Source organism: Saimiri boliviensis, chromosome X (genome assembly GCF_048565385.1).
Source record: "Saimiri boliviensis isolate mSaiBol1 chromosome X, mSaiBol1.pri, whole genome shotgun sequence".
Taxonomy (NCBI): domain Eukaryota; kingdom Metazoa; phylum Chordata; class Mammalia; order Primates; family Cebidae; genus Saimiri; species Saimiri boliviensis.
In genome coordinates this window covers 106,547,257-106,570,346 of record NC_133470.1, presented here as the reverse complement: position 1 = coordinate 106,570,346, position 23,090 = coordinate 106,547,257, and the positions used below count along the sequence as shown (strand labels likewise).

At 37.5% G+C, this 23,090-nt stretch overlaps 1 protein-coding gene across 3 annotated transcripts in view; it reads left to right on the top strand.

The window, feature by feature from the left end:
- SLC25A14 (solute carrier family 25 member 14) overlaps positions 1-23,090 on the top strand; it is a 39,454-nt gene that overhangs the window by 6,197 nt on the left and 10,167 nt on the right. For all 3 annotated transcript variants that reach the window (XM_010341735.3, XM_010341734.3, XM_003931124.4), the window contains 6 exons: positions 484-631; positions 3,158-3,252; positions 4,535-4,620; positions 13,031-13,126; positions 19,138-19,262; positions 20,028-20,163. In XM_010341735.3, coding sequence (XP_010340037.1) covers positions 484-631; positions 3,158-3,252; positions 4,535-4,620; positions 13,031-13,126; positions 19,138-19,262; positions 20,028-20,163 — 686 coding nt within the window. The remainder of the gene's footprint in view (positions 1-483; positions 632-3,157; positions 3,253-4,534; positions 4,621-13,030; positions 13,127-19,137; positions 19,263-20,027; positions 20,164-23,090) is intronic.

Below are 23,090 nucleotides of genomic sequence, written 5' to 3'. Positions count from 1 at the left end.
GATAAAAGAGAAAACCCACAAAACTTTGTAACACTGTATAAGAGCATCTGGAGCAGCAATCCCATGCTTTCCTATCTTTGTGAAAGTTTGGGGAGATTTTATGAGACATAGAGGTGGGGAGACTTGAAGTGGGAAGGGGAAGGAAGGAGACTGATAAATGCCAGATTGTATGTTACAGATGAAATAATAAACAACATTTAATTATTTTGCATGCATAATACGTTAGGACAAGCTTAAAGCATTTTATTATATTACAGTTTGAAGTATACTGCAGGTCAAATGGTGCTGCCTGTGTATAGTATAATGCATTTCATTTACCACATACAACTCGTGTCTTCTGACAGTGGTATTCTAGTAGCGCTCTTCTATGTGTCATAAAAAGGACTTTGTCTCAGGATTCAAATATTGTCCTTGGCTTATATTTAGCAACAACTTAACTGTGATTCTTTGGACATACTTATAAATGAGTGTGTCCCTTTATAGGAACTTTTCCTGTGGACCTTACCAAAACACGACTTCAGGTTCAAGGCCAAAGCATTGATGCCCGTTTCAAAGAGATAAAGTATAGAGGGATGTTCCATGCGCTGTTTCGCATCTGTAAAGAGGAAGGTGTATTGGCTCTCTATTCAGGGTAAGACTGATTCTTTCCTTATATCATTAATAGAAATGCTTTTTGAAGAAGTCATATATTTCAGCTGTCTGATAGTTTGTGTCTGTTTCACATTCACTATTTCAACTCGTAATTCAGTATTGATATGCCAGTTTATATTTCCCCTAAGTCTTGAGCTTTGGGTTTTGTGTTCATTGACTATAAGTGATAACATTTTTAAATGGATATGTCGTTGCAGCATAGGCTTTCACCGGATTTCCCAAGAGTCATTAATAGCCACTGTTAATAACAGCACCAATTAATTGTATATATTTTGTGATACCCTCCTGAGTTGGCAAATTCTGACTTCCTTTAAAATTTTCCTCTTTGAAAAAATATTATTCTTGCAGTTTAAACAGAAAGTGCATAATTAGAGAGAGGGAGACTCATCTTTATTGTCACCTTTTGATTAGCCATAAGTTGGTGGTTTCCTGTCTAGTTTGTAGTTCATCTGTTGCCAGTTTCCTAGGCCACTCCTGTATCTAGGCTACCAGTTTATTGCTCAGAGAATGACGTCAATTTTATTGTTAAACTATGTTGCATCATTAAACTATGTTAGACTTAATTTAAAAGGTAACTTTCTTGGAAAAATCAAGTAGTACATCCTGAAGATGATCCACCATCCTGACTTGTGGATCATCTGTTTCACCTTGTTCTTTAATCAGCATGGATGAATCACAAGATATTTTCTTTTCTGATAGCAAGCAATAAAGTGAGAAATATGCATATTTAGTCATCATTTTAAAATCCTAACCATTTGAGCTCCTGCTTTCTATTTATACCTCCTACAGTATAGTTCTGCAATTTGGAAGAATCCCAAAGGAGGTATGAATGAGAATGTCTCCAGTTTAAAGGAGAACTTAAATAGGGTGAAATTTTGGCTCTAGGACCTCCTTGTTGATATGATTAGAGACATATCTGCAACTGTTAGAAAGTAGAGGTTGATTTAAAAAAAAATCTGTTAGGTAAGTAATGATGTATAATTCTTTTTATAAATTGTTGGATTCAGTTTACCAATATTTTCATAAGGATTTTTGCATCTAAGTTCATGAGAGACATTGGTCTGTTGTTTTCCTTTTTTGTACTGTTTTTATCTGGTTGGTATCAGCGTAATACTACTTAAAGTAAGTTGGGAAGCATTCCCTCTTCTGTTTTCTGGAAGGGACTATGTATGCTTGGTGCTAATTTTTTAAATGTTTTATAGAATTCCCCAGTGAAATTATCTGGGCTTGAAAATTTCTTTTTTGGGAACATTTAAATTCAGAATGCAAATTCTTTAATGGTTGTCTTAGTTTGGGCTGCTATAACAAAGTACCATAGACTGGGTGACTTATAAACAACCAGAATTTATTTCTTACAGTTCTGGAGGCAGGAAATCTGAGATCAGGGTGCCAGTATGGTCAGATTCTGCTGAGGGCTCTTTTCTGGGTTGCAGACTGCCAAGACTTCTAATTGTATACTCACATGGCAGAAAGAGAGTGAGGGAACTCTCTGGGATCCCGTTTATAAGGGCACTAATCCTATTCATAAGGGCTTCACTCTCATGATGTAATCATCTCCTATTACCTTCATATTGGGGGTTAGGATTTTAAGATCCTGATTTGGGGATGATAAAAACATTCAGTCCATTGCAATGGGTATGAATCTTACTCAGATTGAGCTGTTTTATCTAGTTGAGTTTTGGTAAAGCTTGTGGTTTTCAAGGAATTTGTCGATTTCTTCTAAGGTGTTAAATTTATGAGTATAAAGTTGTTTTACTGTACTCTTATTGTCTTTTTAATGGCTGCAAGAATTGTAGTGCCAGTCCCTGTTTCATTTCTGATTTGCGTCTTCTGTCTTTTTATCTTTGTGAGTCTTACTAGAGGTTTATCAGTTTTGTTGATTTTTTTTTTTTTAGAGAGCCAACTTTTTGTTTCATTGATTTTTCTCTATTTCCAATTTCATTGATTTGTGCTTTTTATTATTTTCTTCCTTTTGCTTGCTTTGGGTTTATTTTGCTCATCTTTTTCTAGCTTCTTGAGGTAGGAACATAGATTATTGATTTGAAACTGCCTCTCTTTTTTTAAATGTAAGCATTTCATGCTATAATTTCCCTCAGCTCTGCTTTGACTGCATCTCATAAATTTTAATAGGTTGAATTTTATTGTCATTCAGGTCTGTGAATTTAAAAAATATCCTTTGACACTTGGTCTGACCAATAGATTGTTTAGAAATATGTTGTTTAATTTCTAAATGTTTGAGGATTTTTCTTATTGATTTCTGGTTTGATTCCATCATTGTCAGAGAACATATTGTATATGATTTCAGTTCTTTTAAATTTGTTGAGGTTGGTTTTATGACCTAGAATGTTCAGTTTCTTGGTGAGTGTTTCATGAGTGCTTGAAAAAAATTCATATTCTGCTGTTGGGTGGAATGAGATGGGTAGTGCAAGTGAGTAGGCTGTCTAGATATGTATAATCTGCAGATTCACGTTGAGTATAACTTTTTTATTCTTTTTTCTTTCTGCAGAATTGCCCCAGCTTTGCTAAGACAAGCATCATATGGCACCATTAAAATTGGGATTTACCAAAGCTTGAAGCGCTTATTCGTAGAACGTTTAGAAGGTCTGTATACTCACCCTCTTTTGAGGTGATACTCAAAGGGATTGTTGAAGTCATGCTTAGTGAGGAGTGTTGGTCATGAGGTGCCTGAGAAGGGAGAAGAGTCACTGCAAGGACAAAGTGAGCTTGTTCTAACTTGGAATAAATCTTTGCAGAGGTGATATATGAATAAGAGAGACCTGTTCTTCAAATTTGTCCCTTTTCGTATCAACAAAAAAGGCATCTGATTATCCCAAAAGAAACATGGAACAATCTTGTCCAGAAGATTAATGCTATTTTCATCAATAAGAGGACTTCAACTGTAAGGCATTTTCTAGCTGGCAATTTTGATAAGCTTTTATTAGGCAGAATAATTTTAGGCTATTTTCTAAATTCTGATGTACCTGTGGCCACCTTATGCATATTCAGCATTGTCATATGTCTGTTTGCTGCTGTAGCATTTTCCATCCTGATACTATACTAAATGGTTATTTTACTATAGGCCTGGGGCTGTTGGATGCTTGGGGACAGCTGGAAAGCCTTTCGGTTAGTAATGTGCTTTGGATCACTTTATTGTCCTAAAATCAACTTTTTCTGAAGGCTTGGGGGATCGTGAAGGGTTCTCTTCCACCTCTTTCTAAAATATTTTTTTTCATAGATTCTTCACTTGGGTTAATTCAGTTTCTGTTTATGGGATCTTCATGGTGTGAAGGAACGGTGAAGATTGAATTTCACTATAGAACAATGTGCTCTGTGGTTCTTTGTTCTTTTTTCTCACTGAGGAGATGATTGCTTTTTCATATTTGACTATGAAAGCCTGTAAATTAACAGAGGCTAGGAGAGATCTAAGGCCTATCAAAATTAATATTCAGATAAGTTTTTGTATTAGACATAAGATTTTCTCTTTTAACATTCAGTTCCCAAATGTTTAGAGTTGATGATCACCCAGAAAAAGACTTTAAAAGCATGCTCTTCAGATGTTTGAAAAAGTCGAAGGGGAAATACTACCTTCCGAATTTGTGTGTGAGATATTGATAGTTATGTAGAAGAACAGGATGTGTTCCAGTGTCCTTTAGAAATAATGATTTTTTTTGGAAGTGATTTATATTTTAAAATTTTTAATATATTTTAGCACTGTTTCGAAATCTAGAAATATTTGGGTTTCTTTATTTTCCTAAGCTTTATGGTTCATTTTGAAAGACATCTCTCTAACCAAGCTTCCCTTCCTCCAGTAGGTCAGTACTGTGTTATCAGAAACTGGTGCGCTAATACAAGCAGACCTGTCTTTTTCTTTTCCTTTTTACAGATGAAACTCTTTTAATTAATATGATCTGTGGGGTAGTGTCAGGAGTGATATCTTCCACTATAGCCAATCCTACTGATGTTCTAAAGGTAAGAGAGCTACAGTGTGATTTGAAAAGAGCATAAGCTTTGAGTCAGATTTGGGTTCAGATTCCCACTCTGTCACTTGCCAGCTATAGAATCTTGGGCAAATCAGTTAACTGCATTAAGCCTCAATTTCATCATTTGAAAAATGAAGATAATACACTGTTTATAACAGAGTTGTAAAGGGTTAGCGATAATATATATATGTATAAACTGCCTATCATTGTACTCAGTATAGTAGATGCTCAATAAATGGCAGTCAGTTTATTATGATATGAATTAATCCACTGGTCTTCACATTGAGGTATGCAAGGCCCTATAGGTTTTTTTTACAAGGGCTGTGCAGTTTTATAGGAATCAATTTCCAGATCTCTTACATCCATTTGTACTTCATCCTAAAACTGGTCCGAGAATGAATCTGTGTTTATAATAGACCTTGCTCAATTTTACAAAAGAAAGACATGTCCCCACCCATTCTAAATCTTGGTATGGTATGTTGAGCTGTGGCATAACCTGGGATGCCAAACAGGCATAAATTGAAATACAGTTTTTGGAGAAGCCTACTTTAATAACTAATTTGGGCATCTTAAGTCTGTAATGCCTCTGTCTTTCCCTGTCTTATTAATATTTCTATTAAGGGTGAGATTTTGCATTATAAATGATACATTTTGGCCTGTATGGGGATATTCTGAATTCAGAACCAGAATAGTATAGGTTGGCAGTGCTGATTTGTTAAGAGTGTAATTGGATTTCTTTAAGATTTTATCAAATCACAGACTGAAACATTGATTTTAATGTCAATTTTCATCTTTATTTCATAAAATGATAAATATTTTCTACTTATGATTAATTAAAAGCACTAAATATAGAATTAAAATATATGAGGGGAACCCAAAGTTTAAAAAAATTGTTTAAAAATTATTTTAAGGGAATTGTGAGAAAAAAGTAAGAGGACACATGCCTTTTAAAATTTGACCACTAGTAAAACCACAAGTGGCTACGTTAGTGAAGGAGAGATCTGTTTATTGCAATTCAGAGAGGGGTTTGAGAACTGAGAGAGAGAGACTTGAAAAACAATACACACGAAATAAACCACTGGTGGTTGATGGATAAAAATATGAGGTAGTCTTTCTGGACTAAAATGATGGTAATTTACAGAAGTTTTATAGCATTTTAGATTTACAGAACAAGTTTTTTTTCAACTTTTATTTTAGATTCAGGGAGTACGTGTGCAGGTGTATTACATGGGTATATTGTATGATGTTGAGGTTTGGCATACAAATGATCCCATCACCCAGATAGTGAGCACGGTACCCGACAGTTTTCAACCCTTGTCCCCCTCCTTCTTTCTCCCCTCTCTTACTCCCTGATGTCTGTTGTTGACATCTTTGTCCATGAGTATGCAATGTTTAGCTCCCACTTATAAGTGAGAACATGCTATATTTGGTGTTCTGTTCTTGCATTAATTCACTTAGGATAATGGCCTCCAGCTCAATCCATGTTGTTGCAAAAGACATGATTTTGTTCTCTTTTATGACGCATAGTATTCCATGGTGTATATATACCACACTTTCTTTATCCAATCTGCTGTTGGTAGGCACCTAGGTTGATTCCATGTCATTGCTATTGTGAATAGCGCTGTGATGAACATAGGAGTGTATGTGTCTTTATATATATATATATATATATATTTATTTATTTATTGCCTTTTAGGTTTTGGGGTACATGTGAAGAACACGCAAGATTGTTGCATAGGTACACACATGGCAGTGTGATTTGCTGCGTTCCTCCCCTTCGCCTATATCTGGCATTTCTCCCCATGCTATCTCTTATGTGTCTTTTTGGTAGAATGATTTCTTTTCTTTTGGATGTATACCCAGTAATGGGATTGCTGGGTTGAAGGGTAGTTCTGTTTTAAGTTCCTTGAGAAGTCTCCAAACTGCTTTCCAAAGTGGCTGAACTGATTTACATTCCCACCAACAGTGTCTAAGCATTCCCTTTTCTCTGCAGCCTTGCCAGCATCTGTTGTTTTTACTTTTAAATAATAGCCATTGTGACTGGTGTGAGATGGTATCTCATTGTGATTTTGATTTGCATTTCTCTGGTGATTAGTGATACTATGCATCTTTTCATGTTTGTTGGCTGCTTGTATGTCTTCTTTTAAGAAGTGCAGCAAACGGACACAAGAACAGAAAATCAACCACTGCATGTTCTCACTCATAAGTGGGTGTTGAACAATGAGAACACATGGACACAGGGAGGGGAGCATCACACACTGGGGTCTGTCACGGGGAACTAGAGGAGGGACAGCAGGGGGTGGGGAGTTGGGGAGGGATAACATGGGGAGAAATGCCAGATGTAGGTGATGGGGAGGAAGGCAGCAAACCACACTGCCGTGTGTGTACCTATGCAACAATCCTGCATGTTCTTCACATGTACCCGCAAAACCTAAATGCAATAAAATATATATATACACACATATATATATACACACATATATGTTTATATACATATGTGTGTGTGCATATATATATATTTAAATATATAAAGTGTCCATGTCTTTTGCCCACTTTTTAATGGTGTTAATTGGTTTTTGCTTGTTGAATTAAATTCCTTATAGATGCTAGATGCCAGATTTTCATCAGATGCATAGTTTGTGAATATCTTCTCCTATTTTGTAGGTTGTCTGTTTACTTTGTTGGAGTTTCTTTTGCTGTGAAGAAGCTTTTTAGTTTAATCAGGTCCCACTTGTCAATTTTTTGTTTTGTTGCAATTACTTTTGAGGACTTAGTCATAAATTCTTTCCCAAGGCCAATGTCCAGAATGGTGTTTCCTAGGTTTTCTTTTCGGATTCTTAGGATTTTAGGTCTTACCTTTAAATCTTTAATCTGTCTTGAGTTAATTTTTGTATATGGTGAAAGGTAGGGGCCTAGTTTTATTCTTCGGCATATAGCTAGTCTGCTGTCCCAGCATCATTTATGGAATAGGGAGACCTTTCCCCACTGCTTATTTTTGTTCACTTAGAACAAGTATTTATGAAGAGAATTTAATTGAAGAGCGCCTTGTTCCTTTTACTCTCAGCAGACAACCCCACCTCCTATGGCCTGGCCTTATACCTCTCAATTTCGTGTCCTTTCTACCTTTCACGTGTAAACTTACATCTATACCCATCTTTACCTTGTTCTTACTGTAGTGGTTTTTCAGACCAGACCATTATTACCTGGGAACTTGTTAGACATGCAAATTATCAGGGCCTACCCCACACCTACTGAATCAGAAAGGGTAGGATGGGACCCAGCAGTCTTGGGACAAGGGACAAGGGACAAGACTTTCAAGTGATTTTGATACATGCTCAAGTTAAAAAAAAAAAAAAAAAACACCCTGATTTTACTCTGCTTTTATTCACTTCCATTTCATCAGGGACCTTTATCATTTGTCCTTTTTCCTCTTATCTTCAGCATCTTCCTCTTTACTGGTTATCTGCTCTCAAATGATAAATATGGTCAAGTCTCTCTATCCTAAAATACTTTCTTGATCCTCTGACCTCCTTAAAACACCATGCTATCTCTTCTTCCCTTCTCATCCAGATTTTACAAAAGAGTAATCTGTACATTCCATTCCCTCCATAACCTTCTGTAATCACTTCTGCTACTTGATTGAAATTATTCTCCCCAGGGTCAGTAGTAATGTCCACATTATCCAATCCAGTGGACATTTTAGTTCTCATCTTACTTAACCTATTTTGACTAATTCCTTCTACTTGAAGTTCTTTTTTGGTTTTGTTACCACACTATTTAGATTCTTCTTCTAGGTCTCCTATTCCTTGGTTTTGTTTGTGGGCTTCCTTTTTACGCATACACCTTAAGTCTTTTTCTTCTCCCACCTAGGTTCCATCTTTAGCTCTTTTCTCCTCTTCAGTCTCTCCCTGGTGGCTGTTTTCATTCTTAGTACTTTAGTTCTTACTCTATCAGTCAGGTTATAGGCTAAGCTACTGTCACAAGAAAACTAAAAAATATAAGGTCTCCATATACAAGTTTATTTCTCTCTCAGGTAACCATCTAGAACAGGAGTCCCCAAACTACGGCCCGCAGGCTACATGCGGCCCCCTGAGGCCATTTATCCGGCCCCCCCGCTGCACTGCAGGAAGGGGCACCTCTTTCATTGGTGGTCAGTGAGAGGAACACAGTATGTGGCGGCCCTCCAACGGTCTGAGGGACAGTGAACTGGCCCCCTGTGTAAAAAGTTTGGGGACGCCTGATCTAGAAGACTGCAGTCAGTGCTGGTAAGGCAGCACTACTTCATGCAGTCATCCAGGATCCAGGTTTCTTCATTTTTGTTGCACTGCCATCTCCTAGGGCAGGGATTGGCAAACTACTGTCTGTGGGCCAAATCTGGCCCACTCCCTGTTGTAAATAAAGTTTTATTGGAACACAGCCACCCTATTTATTTATTGTCTATGGTTGCTTTTGTGCTTCAGTGGCAGAGCTGAGTAGTCACAACAGAGGTTATAAGACCTGCAAAGCCTAATGTATTTACTGTCTGGACCCTTACAGAAAATGTTGGTTGACCCCTGTCCTCTGGTATTATTTTAATCTGTATAGTTGAAGTTGGACCACCATCAAACCTCCATTCCAGCCCATGGGAAGAGAGTCGAGGGAAAGCAGATTCCTTTTGATTTGTTAAAAATAAAATCAGGAAAAATTTTAAACTTTATTGTATGCAATAAGAGAAAGTACAGATCTCAATCCAGGGTACTTTAAACCAGGTGGTAACAAGCTTATCTTACAGCCGTTTATAAAGCAGAAGGGCAGAAACATTTTGACCTTTTTTGTGATTGGCTGTTATAAATGATCTTTCTTTTAAAGGCAAACAGCTGTTTAAAGTGATTGTAGTTGTTGGTTTCATTTCACTGAAGAATTCTGACAAAGATGTAAAGCTTATGTTTTGTGTTTATGATCAGAGATAGCAGTTATGAGGAAATCGGGATGACTTCAGTTTCCGTTACCTGATGATGGGTGGCTGGCCTTGGGGTATATCTCAATTGTTGCCTCCATTTTTGTCTTTAACAGTTTACATATTTAAATATGTAGTTTTTCATAAATAATTTTGAACATATGAATGAGTAGAAAATAACGTAGTGCAGTGAATGTCTTTGTACACCGAGGTAGCTAAGATTTTGCTACACTTGCTTTTTTTATTCCGTTTTTCTGAATTATTTTAAGGCACATTCCAGACATTGTCATTTCCCCCCACCCCATAAACTTCAATGCGTATCTCATGTAAGGAATATTTTCCTACATAACCATGGTGCCATTGTTACATTCCTATGTAACCATGATGCTATTGCTGCATTTAACAAAACGAACATTCATTCATTAGTAACATCTAATAATCTGTGTTTACATTTCCAGACTGTCTTAAATATTTTACAGTGGATTTGTTTAACTTGGGTCCCAAAGCCTACACATTATATTTAGTAGTTATGTTTCTGAAGTCCCTTTTATTCTAGAGTATCCCTCTCCTGTCCATGTACCTTTTATTTATTTGTTTATTTGCTTTTTGCCATTAACTTGTCAAATAAATGGGATCAGCTCTCCTTTAGAATTTCCAAGTTCTGGATTTGTCTTTTTGCTTCCTTGTGATGTCATTTAACTTGTTCCTCTAAATCTTCTATATCTGTAAAAGGAAGATTTCTGTAAAGGTCATACCTAGTCATGTTAGGAGGCACACATTGTTTGGCTGTCCCAATATAAGGATGTTAAGATTGATCAGTGAGTTCAGGTGTGACAGCCCACCTTTGTAGTTTCCTGTCAATCCTTCATCTAATGGTTTCTTCCGCTGGTGACCATTATCTGAATCAATTACTTTATTAAAGGTTGCAAAATGGTGATTTTCTAATTCCATCATTCCATCTATGTTTCTTAGCTAGAATTCTTCTGCAAGGACAACTTTTTAAAATTTTCTTTTTCCTGAGATGGAAGGAAGCCAACAACTTCTTTTTTTTTTTTTTGAGATGGAGTCTCACTCTGTCACCCAGGCTGGAATGCAATGTCATGATCTCAGCTCACTGCAACCTCCACCTCCCAGATTCAAGCAATTCTCCTGCCTTAGCCTCCCTGGTAGCTGGGATTACAGGTGCACACCACCATGCCCAACTAATTTTTGTATTTTTAGTAGAGTTGGGGTTTTACCATGTTGGCCAGGCTATTGTCGAACTACTGAGCTCAGGTGATCTGCCCACCTTGGCCTCCCAAAGTGCTGGGATTACAGATGTGAGCCACTGCGCCCTGCCAAGGACAACTTTTTCTCGTTTAGTAGAGCTGTTTGTCTATTCTGAAATACAGGCAATTTTCTTCTAAGCAAGACACTAGGAAGTTTCAACCATCATTTCTGTTCATGTTCCATTCTGAAGGACTTAGTTTCATGGCTATATCTAGCTTCAAGAAAGGCTGGGAAATGGAGTCTCTAACTGAGGGACCATGTTCCCACTAAAACTCTAGTTATTGAAGAAGGGGAGAGTAGATTTTGGGAGACAACTAATAATGTACCATGCTACCCAGACCTACTGGGTCATCTAAACTAGACATCTAGATCATCTTTGATTCTTCTGTATCTATGCTTCCTTCTAGTATTGGATTCGGTATCAAGTTTGCCAATTTTGCCTCATCTGTATTTCTCAACTTTGTCCTTTCCCCACCATTCTTGTTGTAGGGTTTCATCTCAGAAGCTCCTAACTTGTCCCTTCACTCTAGTGTGTACTCTACTCCCTCAACCCATCGCCAGACTGAAGCTAGAGTGATCTGTCTAAACCCATATCTGATCTACTATGTATTGCTTCTTTGCCTTTGCTCATGTAACACTTTCTTCCTGGAATATCTCTCATTTTCCTGGTGAATTAGTCCTTCAAGACCAGGCTCAGACACAGGGCCAGGACTAGGGCAAAACAAGTAAGACAGTCCACTTTGATGCAGAATGTGAGAAGGTACCACAAAACTCAGTAATCATTATAAACAACATTTGTATGTAGTATTTTTAAACTATCAAAATTAATGCAAAAAATTTATAATGAACCAAGTGCCAAAATTTCATATAACTCATCTCATTCACCTTACCCTAATCCTGGCCCTGTTGGGCCCTAGCTTTAGTTAAACTTGATGTTTGATTCATCCTGGCTTTTTGTGAATTAATTTTGGTTAAAAAATATCATATTGAGACATCATTTATCTTGATTACTGAGGTTTTCTTCTACTCCCTTACATTTCATGCCTAAGAAAATTACTTCACTTGCCTCACGCTAGTTCCAGTGTTGCTCAGGAATCACCTCCTTAAAGAAGTGTTCTACTTACCATAGTGTATTAGTAGTTTTGATTTGACTTTGTGATAGTTTGTATCTCAATTTAATGGGTTTAGGTTTTTAAAATATTTCAAAACTCTTAATAGAACAGTTAACTTTCTGCATAAAAGCATGTTGCCATTTCATGACTTACCAAAGACATTTGTTGAAACCTAGAATGGTCGCATGGTGCTTTATAAAAATCAAGCCTACATTTGGGCCACTAGTATTTAGTGACTGATTACTAGGATTGTATGTGTGCAGAGTCTGTGGGAAATTTACCAAACCTTTTACGTGGCCATTTAATGCTATCTCTCCTTTCTTGCAGCTCTCAAAGGCCACTTGGCAGAATATAGTATCATGCTTTTATAAATAGAATTCAACTTAAGGTCTCATAAACATAAAATTATATTTTAAAAACTTTTCCTTTTTGTAATTATGTAAGCAATGCATGTTTAATGTAGAAAAATATGGAAGGCAGAAAAAACACAGACGAGAAAAATACTTACTTGTAGCCTCATCACTCAGACATAAGCCACTGTCAGTATTTGGTTTTAAATGTTCATCTTGTCTCTTTGCTGTGCTTATGGATATTTAAGTTTACATGTTTTTAATAAAAATGATATAGTACTTTGCAGTCTTTTCTTTCTGGTTAGCGATTAAGTTTCGATGTCTTTCAGTGTCAGCAAATACCATCCTACAACAAAATTTTATGGTTCCATTAAATAAATGTGTAACCAATCTGTATAGTTGTTGCTTTGGATATTGTTTCTCGTTTTTCACTAAATGAATCATTTTTTTGCTCTTGCTGAGCACTTGTTCTTTGTTTTCCCCAAATTTTCTTCTAGCTCCAGAAATAATAGACTTAGTGCGAGGAATGTGAGGCCGATGAAAATCATCTTTATAAAATACACTTTTACACAAAGTATATTCTTTTTCTACACAGTTTAAGTATTTTCATCATAGTAGCAGATATTTTTCTGGGATTCCCAAATACTGTTTTATAAATTTTAGATGAATTTAAAATGGATTCAGCATTTTGGTTCTGTGATAAAATAAAACGTTCACCTCTTTTTGTTTTAGATTCGAATGCAGGCTCAAGGCAGCTTGTTCCAAGGGAGCATGATTGGAAGCTTTATCGACATATACCAACAAGAAGGCACCAGAGGTCTGTGGAGGGTGAGTACTCTTTTCCTGGCATTATTCTACACTCCCAGTTCCTACAATTTGCAAAGAATACTTTTTTATATATAAAGCCATAAAATCGTGAATTATAATCAAAAAACTAAAGTAAGAAACTCCTCATCTCCTTTGAAAGGCCCAAAACTTATCATTGGCCTTTTATTTCTGCATGATATTTGGGGATTGTGTAGGTGGGGAAAGTTATTACATTATTTGAGATGGCCATTTTGATCTAGTTCACAGTAAATGTAGTTGTTCTATACTAACACGACGATGTGTGTCTTTTTTTTTTTTTTTTTTTTTTTGAGACGGAATCTTGCTCTGTTGCCAGGCTGGAGTGCAGTGGCATGATTTCGGCTCACTGCAACCTCTGTCTCCCAGGTTCAAGCAATTCCCCTGCCTCAGCCTCCTGAGTAGCTGGGACTGCAGGTGCAAGCCACCATGCCCAGCTAATTTTTTGTATTTTAGGAGAGACAGGGTTTCACCATGACCAGGATGGTCTTGATCTCCTGACCTCGTGATTTGCCCGCCTCGGCCTCCCAAAGTGCTGGGATTACAGGTGTGAGCCACTGCGCCCAGCCCTGATGTGTGTCTTTATAATGCTTATGTTCAAAACCTGTTAACAGCTGAATGTGGTGGCACATGCCTGTCATCCCAGCACTTTGGGAGGCCAAGACAGGTGGATCATTGAGGTCAGGAGTTCGAGACCAGCCTGGCCAACATGGTAAAACCCTGTCTCTCCTAAAAATACAAAAATTAGCTGGGTATGGTGGTGCAAGCCTATAGTCCCAGCTACTCAGGAGGCTGAGGTAGGAGAATTGCTTGAACTCTGGAGGTAGAGGTTGCAGTATGCTGAGATCATGCCACTACACTCCAGTCTGGGCGACAGGGCAAGACTCCATCTCAAAAAAAAATAATAATAAAGCTGTTATCTTAAACAATTTTTTAACCTAAAAAGTTTAACATGTACTATAAAATATTGAGAAAATATAGAAAAGTAAAAAGAAAAAAAATCCAGTGGTCCCACTGCCTAGAGATAATCTCTGTTAAACATTTTGTCATGTTATCTTTCAGTCTTCTATCTATACTTTGCTTTTCGGTTGTCATTGTTGCTATAACTTTTTAATCCTTAATGTAATATTAATAAAATTATTAGAACATGCAGAGAGTGGAATGGGAAATCTATTAGTATGCTTTTAAATAAAAATGAGAGCTTTGCTATTTTTCTTCCTTTATAATTTTTTATAGCATAAAAAATTTCAAGCATAAGGAAAAATGGAAAGAATAGAACTATGAAATATATATATCCATGAGCTGGATTTGAAGACTGTTAAAGTTTGGTTGTATTTGCTTTATCTGTTTACATGTATATATTCTCTCTTTCTCTCTCTCTGTCTCTTTCTCTTTCTCTCTCTCTCTCTCTCTCTAGCTAAGCTAAATAAAAGTAGGTTGCAGACATCATGGCACTCAACTAAATACTTCATTATGCATCTCCTTAGAATAAGGATATTCTACCCAATAACAATACCATTATCGTATCTAAGAAAGTGAACAAGTCTGTAATACCTAATATCTAGCCCATATTAAAATTTCCTGTTAATGTGACCAGGCTTATTTCCTTCCTTCCTTCTGTCCGTCCGTCCATCCGTCTGTCCATCCTTTCTCTCTCTTTTCTCTTTTTCTCTTCCCCTCCCCTCCTCTCCTTTTTGAGGCAGGGTTTTGCTTTGTTGCCTAGGTTGGTCTTGATCTTCTGGCTTCAGGTGATCCTCTGGCCTTAGCCTCCCAACGTGTTGAGCTTACGGATGTGAGCTACCATGCCTGGCCAGGCTAGTTTTCTTATAAAATATTTCCTCATGGTGTTTAACTTGTTTATCTTTTGTATTTCCTATAAACTGTAGGTAGGGTCCATTAGCTTGATTAGATTCATGTTAAACATTTTTGGTTAGGGTGCCTCATAGGTGAAGCTGTGTATTTGATACTACATCACAGCAAGAGGCACATAATATTATGTTGTCTCATGATTAGTGGTGCCAAGTTTGATTCCTTGGTAAGTTGATATCCACCAGATCTCACCATTGTAAAAGAAAGTTTTTTTTTTCCTTCCTTTGCAATTAGCAAGTAATCTGGGGGTGATAATATTCTAATAACATGCATATATCCTAATATTTAATCACCTTTCATCTAACGAATGATCTTTGCATCCATTAATGATCCTTGAGGTTTGCTTTTTGTTAACAGCAGGGTACATTTTCGTGATATGTCTAATTTAAAGCCAGAAAAATAGAACTAACTAGAACTTTTTTACAAACTGATGACAAGGAACAAACACAGAGGAATAAATAGAATTGGAGATTTTTTCACAGGTGTATGGTTACTGTGTTTATTGTAGTAAACAGTAGTCATAGAATTTACCATCTTAACCGTTTTTGATGGTTCACTAGTGTTACGTACATTCACATTGTTGTATAACCGATCTCCATAACTCTTTAAGTTTTGTAAAACTGAAACTGTTCACATTAAACAACCCCCCATTTCTCCTTCCCCTAGTCCCTGGCAATCCCCATTTTATTTTCTGGGTCTCTATGAATTTGACTAATATAGATACCTCATGTAAATGGAATCATATGATGTTTATCTTTTTGTGATTGGCTGAATTTACTTAGCATAATGTTCTCAAGGTTTATCTATATGGTAGCATGTGTCAGAATTTCCTTCCTTTTTAAGGCTGAATAATATTCCATTGTATGCATATGCCACATTTTGTTTATCCATTCAACCATTGACATTTAATGGCTTCTGCCTTTTGCCTATTATGAATAACGCTATTGTGTAAATGGGTGTGCAAATATCTTTTTTAGACCCTGCTTTCAATTCTTTTGGTTATATAGCCAAAGTGGAATTGCTGGATTGTATGGTAAATCTATGTTTGTTTTTTGAGAAACTGAACATAACTGTTTTTATGATCCAGGCTACTTACATGATCTAGGCACCTAACATGAAGAGGCAAAGGACATTGTTTAATGTATTCTTCTGAGACAGACATGTTTTATTGCATGTTTAAAATATAGGACTTATTTTTTCATTTCAGTAAGAAAATATATTTGCATTTTGCTTCAAACGTCCTCATCTTAGTCTGCTTTATTTTCCTGCTCTGATTGTAACATGGGTACTGAAATCGTTTTACTTTCTTCCTAACTTCATTGTAAGAAAAAATAGCATGAGTACAATAACAAAGCATAACTGGCGCTTACCACAGAGTTGGAGAGAGAGTAGTGTGGTGGAGACTGTGGTCCTGAAGAGCACAGTCCCGGTTGAAAGAGGACAGCTACTCCTTAGCTCCAACCCATGGCTGCCATGTGTTGATGGTGAGCCCAGTGTGGTCAGATTTTCTGACCTTTCAAGAGAAGCTGGAAATCTGCATTTCTGTGTGAAATACCCTGATTTTTACACATTAACAGCCAATTTAGTCTTTTGGAAACACTATGGGCCACTCAAAACATATCTATAGCCTGATTTTGGTCTGTGGGCTCCAGTTTGGGGCTTTACTGTTCACCAAATCAGTCTTCTGTGAAGGTTACCCTCTTTATGAGAAGCAGGTCGAAGAGCCAGCAAGGAAGGCACCCTTCGGCTAGTCCGCCGTATCAGTCAAGCATCTTGGCACAGCTATGTCGTTTCCACTTCATTATTATTTTTTTAAGTGAAAGCGAACTTATTAAGAAAGTAAAGGAATGAAGAATGGCTACTCCATAGACAGAGCAGCCCCACTTTATAAATTGAGTTTGGGAACTTAGAGTTGATTGAAAACTTTTTAATATGGTAGTTATCTCAGAAAGCATATGTCCCCATGGTATGTTATTTTCAATTTTAAGTGACACCTAAACACAATTATAAAGGTAAAACATTCGTTGTGAACATGTAAGAAGAAATAGATAGGCATAAAAATGAAAATTAACATCTCTTTCCCTAATACCAGAGGAAAAAAATATTTTGATGTATTTCATTATAATCCTTTCTAAGAATTCAGCATTGTGTGTGTATACCTTTTCCCCTGAAGACAGAATAATACTATATATAATTTTATGCCTTGCTTTATTTAACATGATAGCATAAGCATTTTCTCATATCATTAATGTTCTTAAAAAATGTGACTTTTAATGCTCTAGCAACCCTGTGTTGTAATGTGGGTTGTGACAGGAGCATCGTGCCAGTGAGTGAAACACTGGTACTGTTACCACAGCAGGACATGTAAGCGAAAGACCACTTTCCCTTGGCTTTTCCTCTTGCTTCTTCATACCTTTGCTGTCACTCTAGTGTTTGTCCTTTTTGCACATCTGAAGTTCTGTGAATTAAACTTGGAAGCTCTCTTCTCCCCACTGATTTTTGCTTCATGATTTTATTTATAACAGCGTTATTGGGATAATTCACATCTTATAATGATAATTCCCAATATTTCTTTATTGGGATAATTCACGTAAAATTCACTGTCTTTAAAGTACACAATTTGTTTTTAGTGTATTCATAGATTTGTGCAGCCATTACCACTAAGTTTAGAACATTTTCATTACCAGAAAGAAACCCTTACCCTTTACTCGTCACTTCTCATTTCCCCCAGCCCTCCTAGCTGTAAACAACTCCTGCTACTCTACTTTCTGTCTCTATAGATTTTCCTGTTCTAGGTATTTCATGTAAATGGAATCAGGCAACGTGTAGACTTTTGTGACTGGCTTCTTCCATTTAGCATACTGATTTTAAGGTTCATCTATGTTGTAGCATGTATCAGTATTTTATTCTTTTTTATGGCTGAGTATTAATTCCATTGTGTGGATATACCACACTGTGTTTATCCCTTCATCGATTAATGAACATTTGGCTTCTTTGTACATTTCGGCTATTATGAATAATGCCACTATGAACGTTTCTGTATATATTTTGGTGTGAACATATATTTTCAGTTCTCTTGGGAATATACCTAGGTGTCTGTCGTATTGCTCGCTCATATGGTAATCTGTGTTTAACTTTTTGAGGAAATGCCAAATTGTTTTCCACAGTGGCTGCCCCATTTTAAATTCCCACTGACAGTGTATAAAGGTTTTAATTTCTTCACATCCTCACCAACAGTTACACTTTTACTTTTTTTTTCTTTGAGGCAGGATCTTGCCGTGTCACCTAAGGAGGAATGCAGTGGTGCAATCATGGCTCACTGCAGCCTCAACCTCCCAGGCTCAGATGATCCTCCCACCTCAGCATCTCAAGTAGCTATGACTACAGGCACATGCCACCATGCCTGGCTAATTTAAGAAAATTTTTAAGAGATAGAGTCTTACTGTTTCCCAGGTTTGTCTAGAACTCCTGCTCAAGTGATCCTCCTGCCTCAGCCTCCAAAAGTGCTGGGATTACAGGCATGAGCCATGGCACCTGGCCTTCTTTTACTTAAAAGAAAAATCATTATAGCCATTCTAGTAGGTATGAAGTAGTACGTCCTTATGGTTTTGATTTGTATTTCCCTAGTGAGTAATGATGTTTAACATCTTTTCATGTGCTTATTGGCCATTTGTGTATCTTTTTTGAAGGAAGTATCTTCAGGTCTTTTGGCCATTTTAAAATTGGATTGTTTGCCTTTTTTGTTGTAAGAGTTCTTTATATATTCTGGACACTAGTCCCTTATCAGATATGTGATTGGCAGATGGTTTTTTCCATTGTGTGTGTTGACTCTTCACTTTCTTGGTGGTGTCTTTTGAGTCACAAAAGTTTTTAATTGTGATGAAGTCCAACTGATATTTTCTTTTGTCTCTTGTGCTTTGGTTGTCATATCAATTATTTTATTTTTAGCATAGCAAATGAATTGGAAATTTATAAATGTTCCGTTATTAGTCATTGATTTGAAGAGTGACTTCTGTACTTCAGACTGTATTTTTCTGTTGCTTTTCAACTCCTGACCTATTTTGTTCACTCTAAGACATCATTCCCTTTGCATTTCCTTGGTGCCTAATGTCACTTGTGTTTCATAGGGTGTGGTTCCAACTGCTCAGCGTGCTGCCATCGTTGTGGGAGTAGAGCTACCAGTCTATGATATTACTAAGAAGCACTTAATATTGTCAGGAATGATGGGAGACACCATTTTGACTCACTTTGTGTAAGTAGGATGGGATGTGCTCATTTCATTTCCAGCATTTTGAGCACAAAAAGCCTCTTTTACTGAAATCCTCAGGTGGAATTCAATAACTGGTACGTATGGTCTAAATACCCTTGTCTCTCCTCTTATCAGAACTTCAAGCCTTGTGAACACTTAATACTTCACAGAAATCCTAGGTGTCTAATACAGCAGCCTATCAGAGGTCTATTTGATTTGTACTTAGCCATACACAGCCTCTATATCTAATAAGCACATCTATTATTTGCTTTGGTTAATTTTGTTTGAGAAAGCAAACTTTTCTCAATGGGAATCAGAAGAAATCGGGTAAAATTTTATAAGATCTGTGAAACTAAAGCACAGTTTTTTGGTTAAAGACTGCTGATAACCTCATTTTACATTTTCTTTGTTTTGCAACCTTTGTGATCTTTTGTTACTCAAATGCATTTGGCATATGATGCTGTGGTTTGAAAAATTAATGCAACTAATAGATGGTACATGACACTTTCTACTTAGGAATCTTGTTAAGTTTAGAAGCTCTCCTTTAAAAAAGAGGCTGAGTTTCAGATTGAAAACTGAAGGGATGGCCGTTAAATGATGTCTCTTTAGAAAAATGTCCTTTCTCTTTAGATTCTAGTGAAAGGCCAAGTGCCAGGTCTTATTTGATGGGCCTGAGTTATTGTACAGTTTATGTTTGGCCTAATTTCTGTTTTAAGTGGGCAGGGAGTGGAAGTGGGGAAATCTGCCTACTTAAAGTTTTCCTTTTAGTTCCAGCTTTACGTGTGGTTTGGCTGGGGCTCTGGCCTCCAACCCGGTTGATGTGGTGCGAACTCGCATGATGAACCAGAGGGCAATTGTGGGACATGTGGATCTTTATAAGGGCACCATTGATGGTATTTTAAAGGTAAATACATTGTGGATTTGGGTTATAATTTGGTTTTCTTTGATGTCTTAGACCTTCCTTCAGTTCTTATTATTAGTTGCTGCATACCGTTTGGAAGGGGAAAGAATCATGTTTTTTAGTAGCTTCTCAGTCATTCCCAGGTAGAAAAGCTGTCTCCTTAGCAATCTGCTAATTTGCAGTGGTACTTAATATAATTATTTCCATTTGAATGCTTTAGAATTCAGGATACTTTTATTAATAGTATCATGTAGAATTATTGACAGAAAAGACAACACATCCCCAATTTGCCTGCTTCATATGACACAGAGACCCTGCAATAGAAAACCCAATACTTAAGGAAAAAAAAAAACCTGTACTTTATTTCAGTTCAGGATGGTGCTGTTGTTCACTTTGGCTTTGAAAGTTTCTGCTGTTGTGTTTGAGGGAACTGAATAGTCTAAAAGTATTACATAATTCCTGCTGATATTACTGCTACCGAAAACAAATTGAGGCTAAAATATAATGTTGCTGTATGGTTTCTCTCCTGTTACCAGTTTTGTTTAACAACTATTATATATCAGGCACCATTTTAGTATTTACAAAGAAATTACAGATATTACCAAAGTACTGTAGGTATATAAGCAGATAATCACTATAGCCTGATAACTGATAAACTGAGTTCTCAATTTGGAAGCATTGACGTAGGCTCCCTGTAGATCAGGCGTCCCCAAACTACGGCCCGCGGGCCGCATGCGGCCCCCTGAGGCCATTTATCCAGCCCCCCGCAGCACTTCAGGAAGGGGCACCTCTTTCATTGGTGGTCAGTGAGAGGAGCACAGTATGTGGCGGCCCTTCAACGGTCTGAGGGACAGTGAACTGGCCCCCTGTGTAAAAAGTTTGGGGACGCCTGCTGTAGATGGTGGCATCTTGAATAAGAATAAGCCGCATCCACTGAGTGCTTTACTGTGTGTCAGGAACTGTCCTAATGAGACTTACATGTATTAATTCATTCAATCCTCACGATGACCCCACGGGGTAGACACTGAAGCACTGAAAGATTAAGTAAGCTGCCTGAGGTTTCACAGCTACTAAATGGGAGAGCTGGAATTTAAACTCAGATCATTTGGCCTCAAACTGACATTCTTTACCTCTGCACTATGGTGCTTTCCTCATATTGGTAGCCAAGGGTTAGATTAAAAAGGATACTAAATGCTAATTGAGGTGCTTGGACTTTTTTTAACTTGTCACAGAGCTATTGAAAGTTTTTAATCAGGTTAGCTTTGCATTTTAAATAGATCACTTTGGCTTTGTGGAGACTGGATCTACCACAGTGGTTCCTCATCTTGGGTGCGCATTGGAATCACTTGAGGGAACTTTCTCAGCTCTCTCCTCTATCTTAGACCAATGAACTTAACCTGGGGAGTAAGGTCCAGGTGTCAATATTTTAAACTATATCAGGTGACTGCAATGTTCACCCAAGTTTGAAGACTACTAAGGGGATAAGCCTGGATTAACATGCATCAGAATCACCTGGAGGGCTTGTTAAACTGCAGTACACTTGGACCCATCTCTGGATTCTGATTTAGTAAGTATGGAGTGGGGCCTGGAAATTTGCATTTTTAACAAATTCCCAGGCAATACTGATGTTGCTAGTCTGGAGACCACACTTTGAGAATCACTGACCTACAGTTAGGGAAGGTGATTAGAAGGCTCTTATTATCTGAAAAAGAGGGGGATGAAGGCCTGAACTTGAGCAAGACATTGGAGATGTCGAAGGTGGGACAGGGTTAAGAATGCTTTAGTTGATAGAGTCAACAGGATTTGGTTGACTGGATGTGGAGAGGTGTGGGAGAAAGGAGGTGTCAAAGATAACCTGGGTTTTTGGAGTTGGTGACCAGATGGTGACATTCATTGACAGAGGCATCACAAGAGAGGAGCAGGTCTTGTGGGAGACATCAACTCAGTTTGATGTGCATGAGGAAAATTCAGTGGATACATTTGGATATTCTAGCCCTGACTCAAGAGAGGGTTCATGAATATAAACACCCATGGAGTCATTACTACACATGTGGTACATAATTGTGGAGAAAGTTAACCAAGAAGAGTAGGTAGAGGAGTTCACAACCTTTTTATTTTCCCAGCATAGTGGAGTGTTATAAAATTCTTTCCTGTAAATAATGACTGACTGAGGCAGCAATTCTCAGACCCTGGAAAGTATAGTTTGGCAAAAGCCCCCATTGGTATTTCTGCATTTGGCAATCACTTGTGTAGAGGGAAGAGCCCTAGGCCAAGGAAAGAACACTGCAGAATACCAATTTTTAAGGTCTTGGCAGATGAGGAACCTAGGAAAGACACCAAAGGCGAGGAAACTTAGGAGAGAGTAATGTCATGGGAGCCAAAGCAGTTAATGAGTTTATTTATTTATTGTACTTTAGGTTCTGGGGTACATGTGCAGATCATGCAGGATTGTTGCATAGGTACGAACATGGCAATGTGGTTTGCTGCCTCCATCCCCCTGTCACCTACATCTGGCATTTCTCCCCATGTTATCCCTCCCTGATCTCCCCACCCCGACTGCTGTCCCTCCCTTGGCCCCCCCCCCAACAGACCCCAATGTATGATCCCTGTGTTCTCATTGTTCAACACCCGCCTATGAGTGAGAACATGTGGTGTTTGATTTTCTATTCTTGTGTCAGTTTGCTGAGAATGATGGTTTCCAGATTCATCCATGTTCCTACAAAGGACAGGAACTCATCATTTTTTTATGGCTGCATAGTATTCCATGGTGTCTATGTGCCACATTTTCCTTGTCCAGTCTATCATTGATGGGCATTTGGGTTGGTTCCAGGTCTTTCCTATTGTAAACAGTGCCACTATGAACACATGTGTTTATGTGTCTTTATAACAGAAGAATTTACAATCCTTTGGGTATATACCCAGTAATGGGA